Source organism: Lissotriton vulgaris, chromosome 4_1, assembly GCF_964263255.1.
Source record: "Lissotriton vulgaris chromosome 4_1, aLisVul1.2, whole genome shotgun sequence".
Classification (NCBI taxonomy): domain Eukaryota; kingdom Metazoa; phylum Chordata; class Amphibia; order Caudata; family Salamandridae; genus Lissotriton; species Lissotriton vulgaris.
Genome location: NC_141691.1, coordinates 998,589,490 through 998,607,523, shown reverse-complemented (window position 1 = coordinate 998,607,523; position 18,034 = coordinate 998,589,490). Strand labels below are relative to the sequence as shown.

The 18,034-nt window shown below is 47.6% G+C and overlaps 1 protein-coding gene across 1 annotated transcript in view; it reads right to left on the bottom strand.

The window, feature by feature from the left end:
- Positions 1-18,034, bottom strand: part of MYO10 (myosin X) — a 593,993-nt gene that overhangs the window by 55,937 nt on the left and 520,022 nt on the right. The window contains exons 31-32 of the mRNA XM_086965266.1: positions 6,117-6,259; positions 3,905-4,099 (exon numbers count right to left, since the gene is read on the bottom strand). Coding sequence (XP_086821392.1) covers positions 3,905-4,099; positions 6,117-6,259 — 338 coding nt within the window. The remainder of the gene's footprint in view (positions 1-3,904; positions 4,100-6,116; positions 6,260-18,034) is intronic.

Sequence of the window (18,034 nt, the reverse complement as noted above, 5' to 3'; positions counted from 1 at the left end):
TTCCTTTGCAGGATGTTATCCATTTCAGCCTTGAGCTTTCTTTTTTTTCTTTCCATTTCAGCGACCTGTTCGGCGTCGAGTGTTTCGGCCGATCTCTTTGAAGTAGTCGTCGACGTCGAAGTAGCCTTCGAGTCCTTTTCATACGGAGTCGAGCCGTCCTTTTCGGGGACGTGCTTCGACGACCTTGACTTTTCGCCTGTTTTCGCCATCTGGGAGTCCTTTTCTAAGGATCCACTGGGCTGTTTGTCCCTGGATACAGCTGCGGCCATTGAGATGTTCAGCGCCAGTGCTCCTTTCCTGGACTTAGACTCTGTTTTTCGAGAGTCTGACTCAGGCTTTTGAGAGTCAATCGAGGGTTTAGGGATCGACGTGTCTCCTACCACTTTTGATGTTTCCTTATCGGTCTCTACGACCGTGTAGTCATCTGGTCACTCGGCGATGTTGTCCTCTTTGTCGCTGGAGAGGCCCAGGTCCCGAGGCGATGGAGGTTGGCCTTTGCCTTGCATGTTGTAGTTGGCTCTTCTCTGTCTCTCTCTAACCCTGAGAGTCTTAGGGGTGAAGACGGAACAGGCGTTGCAATCCTTGCTCTCGTGGTCGACCGGTAGGCAGAGGTTGCCAACAGGGTGCTGGTCATTCTGCGCGTATTTGCGCTGGCAGTTACGGCAGAATTTAAAGGGTGTTTTTTCCATTCCTGCACTCAGGGGGCTCCCTGTGTGCGCATTCTACGTCGGACGTCGAAGTTCTCCTCCTTCTTCGTCATCCCGGCTCAGTGATCTTCTTTCTCGATGTCTTCTCCAAACTTTTTCGTGTAGAATCGGTCTTTTCTCTTCTTTCCTTTAAAAACTCTGGAACCTCTCGGTGACGATCCAGACCCAACAGAGGAAAAAAGAATCTGAAGATGGCGCCCAAAGGTGGGAGCTTCCGCAGGAAGCATTCTGATGCCCCATGAAGTACACCAAAGGGTGGGACGTCGACGCCCACCTGGGCTACAAAAAAAAAAAGAGAAAAGACTACGATTTCGGATCCAACCACTGGACCGCGGAATAATGCACAGCATAGTGAATCCAGAAAGATTCACGCTGCACAAATAGTCAAATCCTTTGCAAATGGTCTTGATAATCCTGGATCCAGTAGGTTATTCTCAATTCCAGTGAGTTTAACCTATGATTCACATTAACTCTAGGGAGATACTGGCAGGAATTGACAATTTCAACTGGGTATCTCCGCATGGTGTTAATATACATTGGCTATTGGGGCCCTAAGAAAGAGTCTACTCTATTGCAACTAGAAGGAAAATAAGTATGTGGTCCTCAAGTTTCTTTCTAGTAAAAATAGCTCCAACCCATACTCCAGTTTGCATCTTTTACTTTTAGTTATGTAGACTGCATGCTGATTTTGCAATGTTATTAGTGGAGGACAAAGCATACTGAATTATCCCTCATCCTCTTCCTGTTATGAAATTTACAAACAATCTTCAGTTCTCTAAACTAAAGATCCCATAATTCAGTAGTAAAACTGTGAAGAAAATATGTTGTCATGCATACATAGGCAAGCAGCAGAGTGGAACTAAAGCACACATCTAAAATGTGAAAGGACTAAGGGCAACATGCACTAAACTTTTTAACGGTTGCAAACACTTTGATTTACAGAACTCAGAGTGTTTGTGACCACTCAAAACTTATTTTGTGTGCAATAAGCCCATTTAGGTGATTGTAAAGTTCTACCAACTCCTAATATTGATCGATAAATAGATACCGAACTGCAGTTTGGAAGGGGCGTGTTGTGGGCGTCCCTTCCAAACTACAATTCGGTACTCATTACAATTTTGTATTTTTCAAATTGACCTAATATTACTCAGGTCGATTTGCGCAATTAGCGACAGCTTTTTGCGACTACAACAATAGTACAACTGGTCCTAAATCCTCAAAAAGCCTAGGGAAGAGGTACACATTTAGGGCAAGGGTTGATCTTTCCATCAGAACTGTTCTTTCTGTCTTAGAATTTCAACCCAACTTCCTCCTGTTTGGTATCCTGATTCTGTACTGGTCTCAGTGTCTTGCCTGCCAGCCCTCCTCATCTAAGGGCTAATGAAATATGGCATCACCCTCCCTCTAAAGGAGCAACTTTGGCTATCTTTGAAATGGTGCACCCAGCGCAATAAAGGAAAATGCACTGCCCCCAGGGCAGGCGCGAACCCGTGCTACCCTGGGGCCTGCGTATTTGCGTAAAATATGGAGCGGCTGTGTTAGAGCCGCTCCGTGTCTTAACATGTAGGCGGCTACCCACCAGCACTTTTAAAGGGGAATAGAGATTCACTTGCAGGCGGGTGCAGTTAATGACTGCGCCCACCTGCAAGTGGTTGTCTTGGGGGGTTCATAGGAAGGCTGCTCACAGGAGGCGCACTGAGAGTGTGCCACCTTTTAAGTGGTGCACTGTCAGTGCACCTCCAGGGGGCTTCTTTGGCTCCGCTGCCATGTCAGTAATACCAAGCAACGCAGAGGCAAAGTGATTCCCTCATTTGCATGGGGCATGCCCACATGCAAATAAGGGAACGCCCTGTGAAAATACCACTGGCGCTTTATGTGCGCCAGCGCTATTGGTAATACAGAAGGGGTAACAGGCATCTGCGGCCCCTTCTGTAATACCAAAGTGCCGTGGGGGCCCGCTAAACGGGCATAAACGCCAGCTGGGCCCCCAGCGCACTGTATGTAATACGGCCCCAGGTATGCAAAGCACCCCTGCATTTAAAATAAGAAATAGAAACTCACTTTTTCATGTAGCACCTTGTCCACCCCTGACAACAGCTAAAGCCCCGCAGACCACTTTGGATTAGGTTAGGGACACCCATCAGTGCCAAACATCGCTACTGCATTCTCCTTATGTAACATATTAGATCAATTCTTCCATATCCTTCTATTTGCATATCAGTTAGGTATTCAATGCATATATGCTAATGCATGCAAACACGTACGTACATATCTAAAACCAAAACTTAGATATTGACCATAGGGGAGGACTGTTAGGCCAAATCTCTCTGCAAATATGCCAATCTATTTTCAACACAGCTGGTTTTGTTTAGCTTGCAGTTTCATCCTTTTTTTATTACTACTAGTCCCTGCTGTATTCTTTTCAGACGCTCCTATGTGTAGTGAGTGCGTTTTACCACATGTCCAATTCAAATAGTCTTGTACATAAGAAACCCTTCTTTGACCAAGTGGTTGCCTTCTTGTGGGTTGGATGTATTTTGTCATTTATGAATTCACATACTTACAACATGTTTGTCTCCTCTGACTTGCAGTAAAACTAGGCAAGCAAAATAGATATTTTCAGCAGGCTCATAGCTTTCCACTGTATTTTTTCTATGCACATATCTGGGTTCACACCCACAATACAACATGACCTGTGACATTTTATGAACTACGAACAAAACACAAGCTTACCACCAACAATCAGCACGTGCATAAGTGATTGCTATTATTTGGTTTATCTAGTGGCTGGTCTAGAGAAGTAGGAAATCGCCCCTAAGAGCACAACACACATGTTCTTTCACATGCTCAAACGCACAACCATGTAATTTAAAAAAGCTCATGATTGTCATTAGATATCGTCACCCTAAGTAAGCTAGCAACTCAGCCACATTATCTCCTCAAATTACCTCAGAGCATTGGTGGATGGGGCTCAGAGACAAGTATCAGACATATACTTGAAATGAGCCTCCGTAAACAGCTTTTGCGATGCATGGTTGATTCTAGAGCACTCAAGGGTCCCCTGCAGTTTACACATCTCTGTTTCAACTTGTGCATACATTCTGGCTAAGATGCATGCTTTAGTAAATAATCGCAAGCACATTAAAAGAGATGTTAGAAGGTATGCATAATAAACACCAGAGGCTGTGTCATCATACCAGTCTCTTTGAAGATCTTTTCATCAGGAGGTACCACCGAGCACAGGCTATTGAGGACCAGGGTACCCAGCTTGAGGGAGCTCTTCTCTGAACTCTTGTAGTAGTCCAAGGAGTTGTGGGTTAGGACAAACCAGCGCTTCTTCATCTTCAGCGAGGTCATCCGGGGGCTGTTCTTCACCTCCTTGTGCAGCCATCCTTCAATAACAAAGAAAACCACTTGCGGTGTCAGTGGTAGAAAACAGAAACAGCTCTATCACAAGGTTGACTATAACCAAGCTATGCATAAGAATGTAGAGTAGTCCTTCTCAAGATATTTGCTTACAGAACGTCTGCCGAATGTGGTTCTTACACTCTGACACTCATTGAAAGTTGCGTGGAAAAATAGGTTTTAATGCAGACACTACCCGAGTTTGATTCCGGAATTGGGAAATGTGTGGTAATACTGCACCTCTGCAATTTTGCCACAAGCACAAATTGACAGGTAATACGTGGTGACATTTGCATGTAGAAATCTGATTGGCTAGAATTAAAATGAGCTGCAATTAGATGTGATCATTGAATTACCATAACTCTCATTTCAAGCAGCAAAAAATTAGAATGGTCACATAATTTTGACCTGGGAAAACTCAGGGTGTGGTAAAAGATTTTCCATGTAGCAACAATTCTGCATGGAATTCCGCGCCTACTCAAAATACCAGGACATCACTTTCAACTCAAATAACATACATCGAAAATCAGCCATGCAAATTTGATAGAAAGACTAACAATGCTTGTCGGACCACTTTTAAGAGGCAGGAACCATTACATTAACAACTAAAGCTTAACTAAAGTTATGGTTCTCAGATGCACATACAAATGTCAGGATATTATGAGGACTCTGGAAATACAAATACTTTTTATCTATAGCTCTTAGAACATTGTTACTAGCCATATCTAGAGATCTATAAACCAGCAGGCCTCCAGGCACTACTGTAGGGTAGACTTGATGATTTAGACCACTTCCTTTTTTAATTCAGCATTGTGTGCTTGGGTAGATATGTTTTTACAAACTGTACTTTTGAAATAAAAGAATACTTTTGCAACTTAAACACTGAAGGGGAAATTTGAGATTGATGAGTCAGTCCCCCTTTTCAATTCAGAAGCTCAATGCCAACATCAATAAATAAAGGCTGTATCAAAATTTCTCATTTTTATAATTTTTTGAAGTATTTCAGAATATCTTACTGGATATATACTTTTCTTATGCTCAGACATTCAGAAAAGAGGATGGGGCAAGCTGTTAGAATTTGTGTATTTTTTCTCCTGCACAAGTTGTTGGTTAATTTGGAGGATATGTGATGCTGGAGTGTGTGATGGGTGTGCAGACAGAATCTTTAAAACAACATAGACCTGCTGGATTATGAGTTAATGATGTAGACTGTGATAACTAAAATGCTCTGATTGGTAGACACAAATTAATCAAATGCTGTAATTTGTTTTACATATCCAAGTATCTATAGATATGAGCACCGTGTTTCCCTAAATCGTGAGGTGAGGAACTTTGATGTTTTCAGTAAAAAAAACTTAAAATAAAGCAAGGTTTTAAAATATATATTTTTGGGACACCAAGGGTTCTCTGTGCTTGCTGCTTCTAAAAAAGGTAACAGACAAACCATGCTCTAACTTGGCCAAACAGACAGAAGTTCCAAATCCACAGGAAATGGTCTCTTTTTTTCTGTTATGTTTTCAGTTATAAAAAGAATGCATTATTTATGTGGCACCAAAAAAAATGTTTCAATGAAGTGGACTTTCAAAAAGCTTGACTTTGAGGATGTGTATAAAGCAATTAACTATCCAGCAACAAAATGAGGCCCCGCGCAAGGATTAATAAAGATATTTAAGTTGCAACAAATCTGATGGACGAAAGTAATGTTTGTTTTTCAGACTCATACTGTTCAAAAAACATGTCTGAGCACAGACAAGTGACAGCCATACATCCTAGCAATAGCGAGGGAAACAGACTGTCACATTCTCAGAGTAAGGCATTGGGTAAGAAAAGTAGAGTTCTTTTCTCCTAGTGGCAATCACCGCAACATATCAACTAAAGCTCATGTATGGGCAAAATTACAACAATTTCTTTATATTGTTCAGCAGTTTTATAATATGAAATCCAGGTTACTACCTAATATTATATAAAAACCAGATGGAGCATTAGTGATTAGATATTGCTTACCTCTGACAATAAACTCCTGCCCTTCCACTTTGGTGTCACCCTTGGACCTCTGCAGCAGGGTGATCCAGTGGTGCATCTCCTCTGGCGTGTCTGCGTTGCAGTGAAGGACCCGGTTGGCAGTGATGATCACAAATGAATTAGGTCTACGTGGAAGATGAAAACAAAAGGAGTCATATGTGCATCAGACTGACCTTATCTACAAACACGTGCTGTTGAAAGCATTGTAGTGCCTCTAGCCCCCATGGAGGGCAATCAGCTCCTATAACACCCTCAAACCTGGGGTTCTTTCATTTACCTTAACATCCTAGGAATTGTATTTATGCCAGCAGTGAGCTGGATTTAAAATCGAACCCGTTTCAGATTGGGAAGGGGAATGGTAGGAGTGTTTTACTGTCCACAAACATATGTGTCAGACCGTTCAAACTTCCAAGATTAACCACAGCTTGGAACACCCATTTGACACCTGATTCAACTGAATCACACGGAGATCAGGCGATGTACGAAAACATGTTTACTTCTTGTCTCAATCTCTAATCTGGGTAACTAGTCTGTGTTATCATAGCTTATTCTATACAACATTTTGGAAATTCTCGTCAGGAAATGGGGGAAATAGGACATCTGGTGGCTGACTCGGCAACCAGCAGTTAGTGTTTTTGATTTTTCTCACTCATGGAGACGTTCACTTTGTGAGAGCACTGACACTAGGTTCCCCCTCCTTGCTTGATGGGGAATTGGTACTACGGCCATTTATCGAAAGCTTTAATCTCCAACTAAATAGAGCCCTGAACATTGTTTTTCCAGCAGAGACGGAAAACGCATTGCCAAAGCAAGCGTGTGTCTGTCTCACTGAATCACAATGACCAGGAAGTGAGGTTCTTTTCACATTAGGATTCGAGTAACTAGGGAGCATTGCAAATTGATTGGTCTCCCCCTTTACCACTGGTCCTGTTGAGGCCTTAAATGCACCAAAGGCTGAAACGCATTGACAATCCTTCTTATGGGAAAAGAAAATCCAAAAATGAACATTCCGAATTAATTATTGTACATGAGGAATCGCACTCCAAAAAATAAGATTATTACCAGGGATCTGAGAATATTTTCAGTGGATTAGACTCTTGTGAAAAAGAATATCAAAACGCTTGGGAGAGGCCTAGAATGACCTCCATTTTGTTTTTTGTCAAAATTATATGTTTGTCCATTTTTTTTGACGGGTATAAATGTTTTTGTATCGGACAAAATGCCATTGAAAAGGTTTGTAAAACGGGAGCTGAAATAAACAATGCCTAAAATTGGCTTCAGAAAATATAAGGTTGCATTCGTTTTTAATTTAATGTATTTGGCCAGAATGAAATTAGTAGGCTGATCAAACAATTTTTTTGGTCTTTGATCTAATAAATATCATTAAGAAACTGTTTCTGCACTCACCTATTTTATTGTGGATAGTTTGTTAGCCGAAGAGTTGCAGAGAGTATTGGGCATCCCCCTATTATGTAATAGTTAGTTTGATTGAAGCACCTTTATAACACTATCTGCTTCGCTGTTTCCCAGCTGATATGGCCATTTTATCTTTTTTTAATGTTTTACTATATGTTTTAACCTCTCTGATGGCTTTGGCTACTCTTTGATCATGAAATTTTCTGAACAAAAAATTAAACAAAACCGTGACTGGTGAAGGCAGCATTTCAATAGTTCTCCTACTGACATTCCTAGCTTCAAAGTAAACACAACATAACCACAGCCTCAGGAATGATTTTTGGAAAGCAAAAAAATACCAGTTGCAGTATTTCACTATTGTTGCAAGATCATTCATCATGCTGAAAACAAAAGTTCATTTTTAGGGCTCGCCTGCTGGCGAAGCTCTATTACGGCTTATCCAGTGTTGATCCACCACTGGCGATTTCTTCAAGTGCATGTGCTTTTTAGGTCATTGCGCAAGCGCAAGCCCTAAAAAGCGCGTGCACAATGCCACCAGCCCCCTGCCTGCCTGCCTCGCATTACCAGATCAAAGGCAGCCCAGCCCCCCTCCCACAAGCTTCTCAGCGTGTGCTCTGCCTCAGGCCTGCATTTCTCCTCCCCTCTGGCAAACAGATAGCCGCAATAAAACCCTCCCTGCTCAGCTTTTTTTTCTCAATTTCTCCCCGTCTACACTTCCCATTAGGAGCCCTTCCTCCCCCCAGATAATCTATCTCCATAAGAGATAAGCAGCTCTTCCACCATCTCAAACCCGTATTAGTGCTCCTCACTATGCATGTTTTTACTTAGAAAATCAGCACAATGCAGCAGTGTGACATCAAGCCAGGTTCATCGACATCACTGCAAAAGTAAAGTTTTTATTCCCCATTTCCTCTTCAAGAAAGTGACTGCGCATCAGCCTCTACGGATCAGAAAGCGGAGCCCCTCCACTGACCGGGCTGCGAGTCAAATGGCCATGTTTCACAAATTATGGTTTTCGTGGTCCTATTCTGGAGTAGCCCTGTTGGCAAGAGAGGAAAGAGCAAGGCTCTGACAGCCAGTCCTCCTCTGCTTCATAGTATGCCGCGCCACTATAGTAAGTTGAACAAGGGATATTATTTGACAGAAAGAGGCAACCTGCATCTATTCACGGAAATACATTGAGCAGTCTACATTTTTATTTTTTAAAGCTACATACAATGCACCATTACTATTCTAGGTCTACAAATGGAAATACATAACAAGCAATATTTTTATTTATTTTTTAAGAGGTGCATACTTAAAAAAATGATTACAAAAATTAAACATCAACTAGTAATTAAAAAACATAGCAATTAAGATATGCCACGTCAAATAATAACTTTTGTCGCCAATTAATTATCAGTGTCTGGAATGGATATGGTCACACCCTCACTCACCCTCAACCCCTCACCCTCACTCACCCTCAACCCCTCACCCACACCCTCACTCACCCTCAACACCTCACCCTCAACCCCTCCCTCACGCTCACCCACCCTCACCCTCACTCACCCTCAACACCTCACCCTCACTCACCCTCAACCCCTCACCCTCACTCACCCTCAACCCCTCACCCTCACCCTCACTCACCCTCAACCCCTCACCCACCATCAACCCCTCACCCACACCCTCACTCACCCTCAACACCTCACCCTCAACCCCTCCCTCACGCTCACCCACCCTCACTCACCCTCAACACCTCACCCTCACTCACCCTCAACCCCTCACCCTCACTCACCCTCAACCCCTCACCCTCACCCTCACTCACCCTCAACCCCTCACCCTCAACCCCTCACCCTCACTCACCCTCAACTCCTCACCCTCAACACCTCACTCACCCCCACGCTCACCCTCACCCTCAACACCTCACCCACCCTCACCCTCACTCACCCTCAACCCCTCACCCTCACTCACCCTCAACCCCTCACCCTCACTCACCCTCAACCCCTCACCCTCAACCCCTCACTCACCCTCACTCTCACTCATCCTCTATCACCCTCAACCCCTCACCCTCAACCTCTCACCCTCACTCACCCTCAACCCCTCACCCTCACTCACCCTCAACCCCTCACCCTCACTCACCCTCAGCCCCTCACCCTCAACCCCTCACCCTCACCCTCACTCACCCTCAACCCCTCACTCACCCTCACTCACCCTCACTCACCCACCCTCACTCACCCTCAACACCTCACCCTCACCCTCGCTCACCCTCACTCACCCTCAACACCTCACCCTCACTCACCCTCAACGCCTCACCCACCCTCACTCACCCTCAACCCCTCACCCACACCCTCACTTACCCTCAACACCTCACCCTCAACCCCTCCCTCACGCTCACCCACCCTCACCCTCACTCACCATCAACACCTCACCCTCACTCACCCTCAACCCCTCACCCACCCTCAACCCCTCACCCTCACTCACCCTCAACCCCTCACCCTCACTCACCCTCAACTCCTCACCCTCAACACCTCACTCACCCTCACGCTCACCCTCACGCTCACCCACCCTCACCCTCAACACCTCACCCTCACTCACCCTCAACCCCTCACCCTCACTCACCCTCAACCCCTCACCCACCCTCACCCTCAACACCTCACCCTCACTCACCCTCAACCCCTCACCCTCACTCACCCTCAACCCCTCACTCACCCTCACTCTCACTCATCCTCTATCACCCTCACTCACCCTCAACCTCTCACCCTCACTCACCCTCAACCCCTCACCCTCACTCACCCTCAACCCCTCACCCACCCTCAGCCCCTCACCCTCAACCCCTCACCCTCACTCACCCTCAACCCCTCACCCTCACTCACCCTCACCCACCCTCACCCTCACTCACCCTCAACCCCTCACCCTCACTTCCTCACCCTCAACACCTCACTCACCCCCACGCTCACCCTCACCCTCAACACCTCACCCTCACTCACCCTCAACCCCTCACCCACCCTCAACCCCTCACTCACCCTCACTCTCACTCATCCTCTATCACCCTCAACCCTCACCCTCAACCTCTCACCCTCACTCACCCTCAACCCCTCACCCTCACTCACCCTCAACCCCTCACCCTCACTCACCCTCAGCCCCTCACCCTCAACCCCTCACCCTCACCCTCACTCACCCTCACCCCCACTCACCCTCAACCCCTCACCCTCACCCTCACTCACCCTCAACCCCTCACCCTCACTCACCCTCACTCACCCACCCTCACTCACCCTCAACACCTCACCCTCACCCTCACTCACCCTCACTCACCCTCAACACCTCACCCTCACTCACCCTCAACCCCTCACCCTCACCCACCCTCACTCACCCTCAACCCCTCACCCTCAACCCCTCACCCACACCCTCACTCACCCTCAACACCTCACCCTCAACCCCTCCCTCACGCTCACCCACCCTCACCCTCACTCACCCTCAACACCTCACCCTCACTCACCCTCAACCCCTCACCCTCACTCACCCTCAACCCCTCACCCTCACTCACCCTCAACTCCTCACCCTCAACCCCTCACTCACCCTCACTCTCACTCATCCTCTATCACCCTCAACCCCTCACCCTCACTCACCCTCAACCTCTCACCCTCACTCACCCTCAACCCCTCACCCACCCTCAACCCCTCACCCTCACTCACCCTCAGCCCCTCACCCTCAACCCCTCACCCTCACTCACCCTCAACCCCTCACCCTCACTCACCCTCACTCACCCTCACCCACCCTCACCCACCCTCACTCGCCCTCAACACCTCACCCTCAACACCTCACCCTCACTCACCCTCAACCCCTCACCCTCACCCACCCTCACTCACCCTCAACGCCTCACCCCCTCACCCTCACTCAACCCCTCACCCTCACTCACCCACCCTCACTCACCCTCAACACCTCACCCTCCCTCACTCACCCTCAACACCTCACCCTCACTCACCCTCAAACTCAACATACATACATACATACCCTCACTCACCCTCAACCACTCACCCTCACTCACTCTCAACCCCTCACCCTCACTCACCCTCAACACCTCACCCTCACCCTCACTCACCCTCACCCTCACTCACCCGCACTCACCCTCACCCTCACTCACCCTCACCCTCACTCACCCTCACCCTCACTCACCCTCAACCACTCACCCTCACCCTCAACCCCTCACCCTCACTCCCTCACCCTCACCCTCACTCACCCTCAACCCCTCACTCACCCTCACTCTCACTCATCCTCACTCACCCTCAACCCCTCACCCTCACTCACCCTCACCCACCCTCAACCCCTCACCCTAACTCACCCTCACCCTCACTCACCCTCAACCCCTCACCCTCACTCACCCTCAACCCCTCACCCTCACTCACCCTCAACCCCTCACCCTCACTCACCCTCACTCACCCTCACTCACCCTCACTCACACTCACCCTCACCCTCACCCTCACTCACCCTCAACCCCTCACCCTCACTCACCCTCAACCCCTCACCCTCACTCACCCTCAACCCCTCACCCTCACTCACCCTCACTCACCCTCACCCACCCTCACCCACCCTCACTCGCCCTCAACACCTCACCCTCACCCTCACTCACCCTCACTCACCCTCAACACCTCACCCTCACTCACCCTCAACCCCTCACCCTCACCCACCCTCACTCACCCTCAACGCCTCACCCCCTCACCCTCACTCAACCCCTCACCCTCACTCACCCACCCTCACTCACCCTCAACACCTCACCCTCACCCACCCTCACTCACCCTCAACACCTCACCCTCACTCACCCTCAAACTCAACATACATACATACATACCCTCACTCACCCTCAACCACTCACCCTCACTCACTCTCAACCCCTCACCCTCACTCACCCTCAACACCTCACCCTCACTCACCCTCACCCTCACTCACCCGCACTCACCCTCACTCACCCTCACCCTCACTCACCCTCACCCTCACTCACCCTCACCCTCACTCACCCTCAACCACTCACCCTCACCCTCAACCCCTCACCCTCACTCACCCTCAACCCCTCACCCTCACCCTCACTCACCCTCAACCCCTCACTCACCCTCACTCTCACTCATCCTCACTCACCCTCAACCCCTCACCCTCACTCACCCTCACCCACCCTCACCCCTCACCCTAACTCACCCTCACCCTCACTCACCCTCAACCCCTCACCCTCACTCACCCTCAACCCCTCACCCTCACTCACCCTCAACCCCTCACCCTCACTCACCCTCACTCACCCTCACTCACACTCACCCTCACCCTCACTCACACTCACCCTCACCCTCACTCACCCTCACTCACCCTCACTCACCCTCACTCACCCTCAACCCCTCACCCACACCCTCACTCACCCTCAACCCTCACCCTCACTCACCCTCAACCCCTCACCCTCACCCAACCTCAACCCCTCACCCTCAATACCTCACCCTCACTCACCCTCACCCTCACCCAACCTCAACCCCTCACCCTCAATACCTCACCCTCACTCACCCTCACTCACCCTCACCCTCACTCACCCTCACTCACCCTCACTCACCCTCAACCCCTCACCCACACCATCACTCACCCTCACTCACCCTCACTCACCCTCACTCACCCTCACTCACCCTCACTCGCCCTCACACGCCCTCACTCACCCTCACTCACCCTCACACGCCCTCACTCACCCTCACTCACCCTCACCCTCACTCACCCTCACCCTCACTCACCCTCACTCACCCTCAACCTCACTCACCCTCACCCACCCTCAACCCCTCACCCTCACTCAACCCCTCACCCTCACTCACCCTCAACCCCTCACCCTCACTCACCCTCAACCCCTCACCCTCACTCACCCTCAACCCCTCACCCTCACTCACCCTCAACCCCTCACCCTCACTCACCCTCACCCTCACTCACCCTCAACCCCTCACCCTCAATCTCTCACCCTCAATCCCTCACCCTCAGTCACCCTCACCCTCACCCTCACCCTCAACCCCTCACCCTCACTCACCCTCAACCCCCTCACCCTCACTCACCCTCAACCCCTCACCCACACCATCACTCACTCACCCTCACTCGCCCTCACTCACCCTCACTCACCCTCACCCTCAACACCTCACCCTCACTCACCCTCAATGCCTCACCCTCACTCACCCTCAACACCTCACCCTCACTCACCCTCAACCCCTCACTCTCACTCACCCTCACCCACCCTCAACCCCTCACCCTCACTCACCCTCACTCACCCTCAACCCCGCACCCTCACTCACCCTCAACCCCTCACCCTCACTCACCCTCAACCCCTCACCCTCACTCACCCTCAACCCCTCACCCTCATCCTCACCCTCACTCACCCTCACTCACACTCACCCTCACTCACCCTCACCCTCACTCACCCTCACCCTCACTCACCCTCAACCTCACTCACCCTCAACCTCACTCACCCTCAACCTCACTCACCCTCAACCTCACTCACACTCACCCACCCTCAACCCCTCATCCTCACTCACCCTCACCCTCACTCACCCTCACTCACCCTCACTCACCCTCAACCCCTCACCCTCACCCTCACTCACCCTCAACCCCTCATCCTCACCCTCACTCACCCTCACTCACATTCACCCTCACTCACCCTCACCCTCACTCACCCTCACTCACCCTCACTCACCCTCACCCTCACCCACCCTCACCCTCACTCACCCTCAACACCTCACCTCACCCTCACTCACTCTCAACCCCTCACCCACCCTCACCCTCACTCACCCTCAACACCTCACCCTCACTCACCCTCACTCACATTCACCCTCACCCTCACTCACCCTCACCCTCACTCACCCTCACTCACCCTCACCCTCACCCACCCTCACCCTCACTCACCCTCAACACCTCACCTCACCCTCACTCACCCTCACTCACTCTCAACCCCTCACCCACCCTCACCCTCACTCACCCTCAACACCTCACCCTCACTCACCCTCACTCACCCTCACTCACCCTCACCCTCTCACCCTCAACCCCTCACCCTCACTCACCCTCACTCACCCTCAACCCCTCAGCCTCACCCTCACCCTCCCTCAACACCTCACCCTCACACTCACCCTCACTCACTCTCAACCCCTCACCCTCACTCACCCTCACCCTCACTCACCCTCAACACCTCACCCTCAACACCTCACCTCACCCTCACTCACCCTCACTCACTCTCAACCCCTCACCCACCCTCACCCTCACTCACCCTCAACACCTCACCCTCAACCCCTCACCCTCCCTCACCCTCCCTCACCCTCAACCCCTCACCCTCGACCCCTCCCCCTTAACCCCTCACCCTCACTCAGCCTCACTCACCCTCAACACCTCACCCTCACTCACCCTCAACACCTCACCCTCACTCGCCCTCAACACCTCACCCTCACTCACCCTCAACACCTCACCCTCAACCCCTCACCCTCACTCATCCTCACAACACATATTGTGTTACAATAGGTGTCACATTTGCAAAAGATAAAACTATTGGCATTGTAAATAACAAAGCTATTAATTCGCTATTTTCAAACAAGCACATAAATAAAAAATGTGTCCTTTACAATACCAATAGCTCAAACTTTCCTAATGCAAGACCTATTGCATTGCTGTGCTTCTCTCCCCTGCTGCACTCTCCTGCTCTCTAGAGATGTGGCCTAACGACAAGAGCTGCCATCTAAGTCACGTAAATACAAAATATGTTGCATTCCAAATGCTATAGGTGTCCCATTCGCAAAAGTTATAACTATTGGCATTGTAAATGACAAAGCCATCAATTTAGCAATTTTAAAAACCAACAAATAAATAACATATGTCATTTACAATACCAATAACTCCAACTTTTCTAATGCGAGACCTATTGCATTTCCAATGCTTGTTAAAGGCAGTCATTTGGTTGATCACTGGAAATGTCCTTCGGCATTTCTTGGTAAACTACAATTTACATATGCATGTGGCCCTTTCAATATAAGAGGCTCCTTCAGGTATTATCAGAGTTGGACTCCCTGAAAAAATGGCGTTTTACGATATAAGCATCAATTGAGTGCTCACTTACGCCATTTAAAACATCCTTTAAAAAAATGTTTTTTATTTACAGCATTTAAAAAAAAATGATTGCAGTTATATAGCGCAAACTCGACCCAAAGGTATTGGAGGGCTTTACATTAGCACCAGTTACGTTACACAAGGACACTTTAATTATTATTTGTTTTCGGTAGGCACGTGGTGTTTAAGTGAATTGTTCAGAATTACAGGATGTGAATGCGACCCGAGCCTCGAACCTTGAGTTCCAGCACCAAAGTCGGCAGCTCTAGTCGTTAGACCACATCCTCCCCCCCATATGGTCACTACAGTGGAATTCACTAAACCCCATTGCTGCATTTGAGAATGCACTGAAAAAAGTGAATTTCCCCAGTGATATAGGAGGACTATGACCTGGTACTGACAGAGGGAAAATGTCACTGCTCAGCACAGAGCTTGACTGCCTTAGGCCTGGGCTCGCACTATAAAAATACAGCATTCATATGTTACTGTTTTGGCTAATTGTTTGCCCTATTAGTAATATGTTCCAAACATAACATCATTGTTACATTACCATTACAAATCTTTCATTAACACGCACAAACAAATAAGGCATCAGGGGGTTACTATTGTTCTTGGTTTACAATTGCATTATGTATGCCAGAGAATTGATCCTACTGTCCCCCTTTCCAGTCCTCCCCTTTTGCCTCACCTCGTTCCTACGGGAATACAGTTCTGTAATGCAAGTATTCGAACATGATTAAAGCCCTGTGCATGAAATTGCCTTGGAGGGATAAAACAGCTACATAAACTTGCGTACTGTTGTAGTTCAAGCTAATAGCCGAACAATGGTATATGAACTTTGAAATATCACACCTTAGGCATGATATTACTTTTGAATGTGATCAAGGGTTTTTGTAATTATTGTATATCATTTTACTTCTGTGGCATTTCAGCCATGCAATATAATGCTAAGCCCTGTTCCTCAGGAAGCACTTGACATGAAACACCCTAACACAAATTTCTGGATGTGTTTAGAACCAGATATATGCTTGCGGTAAGATAACACAGCCTAGAGGCCTTGATGGGTCATTCCCACTGCTTTTTCGATGTCACTGATTCATTTACACCCTCAATAATATTTCCAGTATTTGCACATGAAATAAGCTGAAACTTAGTTTTACAATCACTGTGCAAGTTTAAAACTATATGTTTGAAAATGTACGTTAAAAAGTTTGCAAAATATTTTAACTGCACAGACAATCTTAATATAGTTTACAGCTAGAATCTTAACATCTGTTACAGCTAGTTAATATTAAATGCTGGAAAAAGAAAGGAGTGAGTTCCTTCAACAAATGACATTAAAAAGTAGACGAAAATTAATGGCATCAGGGGAGAGTTTCAGTCAGTGTTTTTAAAAGGTTATAACATTTTTTTGTGTGAATAAGAATCTTTAAAATTGCTGGGGTAATTTTTTTTAACATCGTACCACTTGTTGGCAGGACATGTTCGCTCTAGGTAGCTAGAAGTGTTAAACATAAGGCACAATCTTATAAAATAAGGGAACATCATTTGTTGACATTCCGATCCCTCAAATATTTTACATTTTCTTCTTTACATACTGGCAAGCTTTTTTTATATTTGACGGTGTGTGCCTTAATATATGTAAAATGTTTTTTTCTACGATAGTGTACTGTCATGAAAGAAGGTCCTTTGAGCCAGATATACTTAGAATAAATAGCAAAAAGCTCGTTATTAGAAGTGTCTTGTAGTCAGACATACTACTTGAATATTGAGGAAGTAGGTCACAAATTTGACTCACTCTGATTGGAGGTCATTACAGGGATGGTGGCCATCTAGGGTCAGCACACAGCCAGGTCCATAGTCCCCTTTAAATAAAGTAAACTTTTTTGCTGCCTCTTTACCTTAATGAAATGGGCTGCATTTAAAAAGAAAGTTAACTTTTTTTTAAGTGTGTGAGTTAGCAGTGGTCCTGCGGACCAGTGCCTACACCCAATAAAGTGGGGAAGGGGTACCAAGTGGACTCCTTCCCTTTAGTGAATATGTGACCACTTCCTCTGGGAAGTTGGAACTTTGCAACGATTCCCGACCAGATCTGTAGGTCTAATAAAGAATTACAATTTTGAAGGGACCCATCCAAATTGTGATTCCGTATACATTTCTAAGCTCATTTTTCCAGTTCTGCAAGCCTTTTTCCGAATTGCAAAATGGGTTTAGTGAATATCCAAAAGCCATTTTGCTTTTGCAAATCCCCTGATTTTGCGAATCATAGAGTTTGCGACTGCAAAATAGCTCACTACATCTGACTCTTAGAGGTGTTCAGGTACCTAGGATGAGCATTTCAATAATGCAGATGATGTGCTTTCTTTGCTGTGAAAGTGAATCTTAATGAAAAAGGCCAAAACAACATCCCT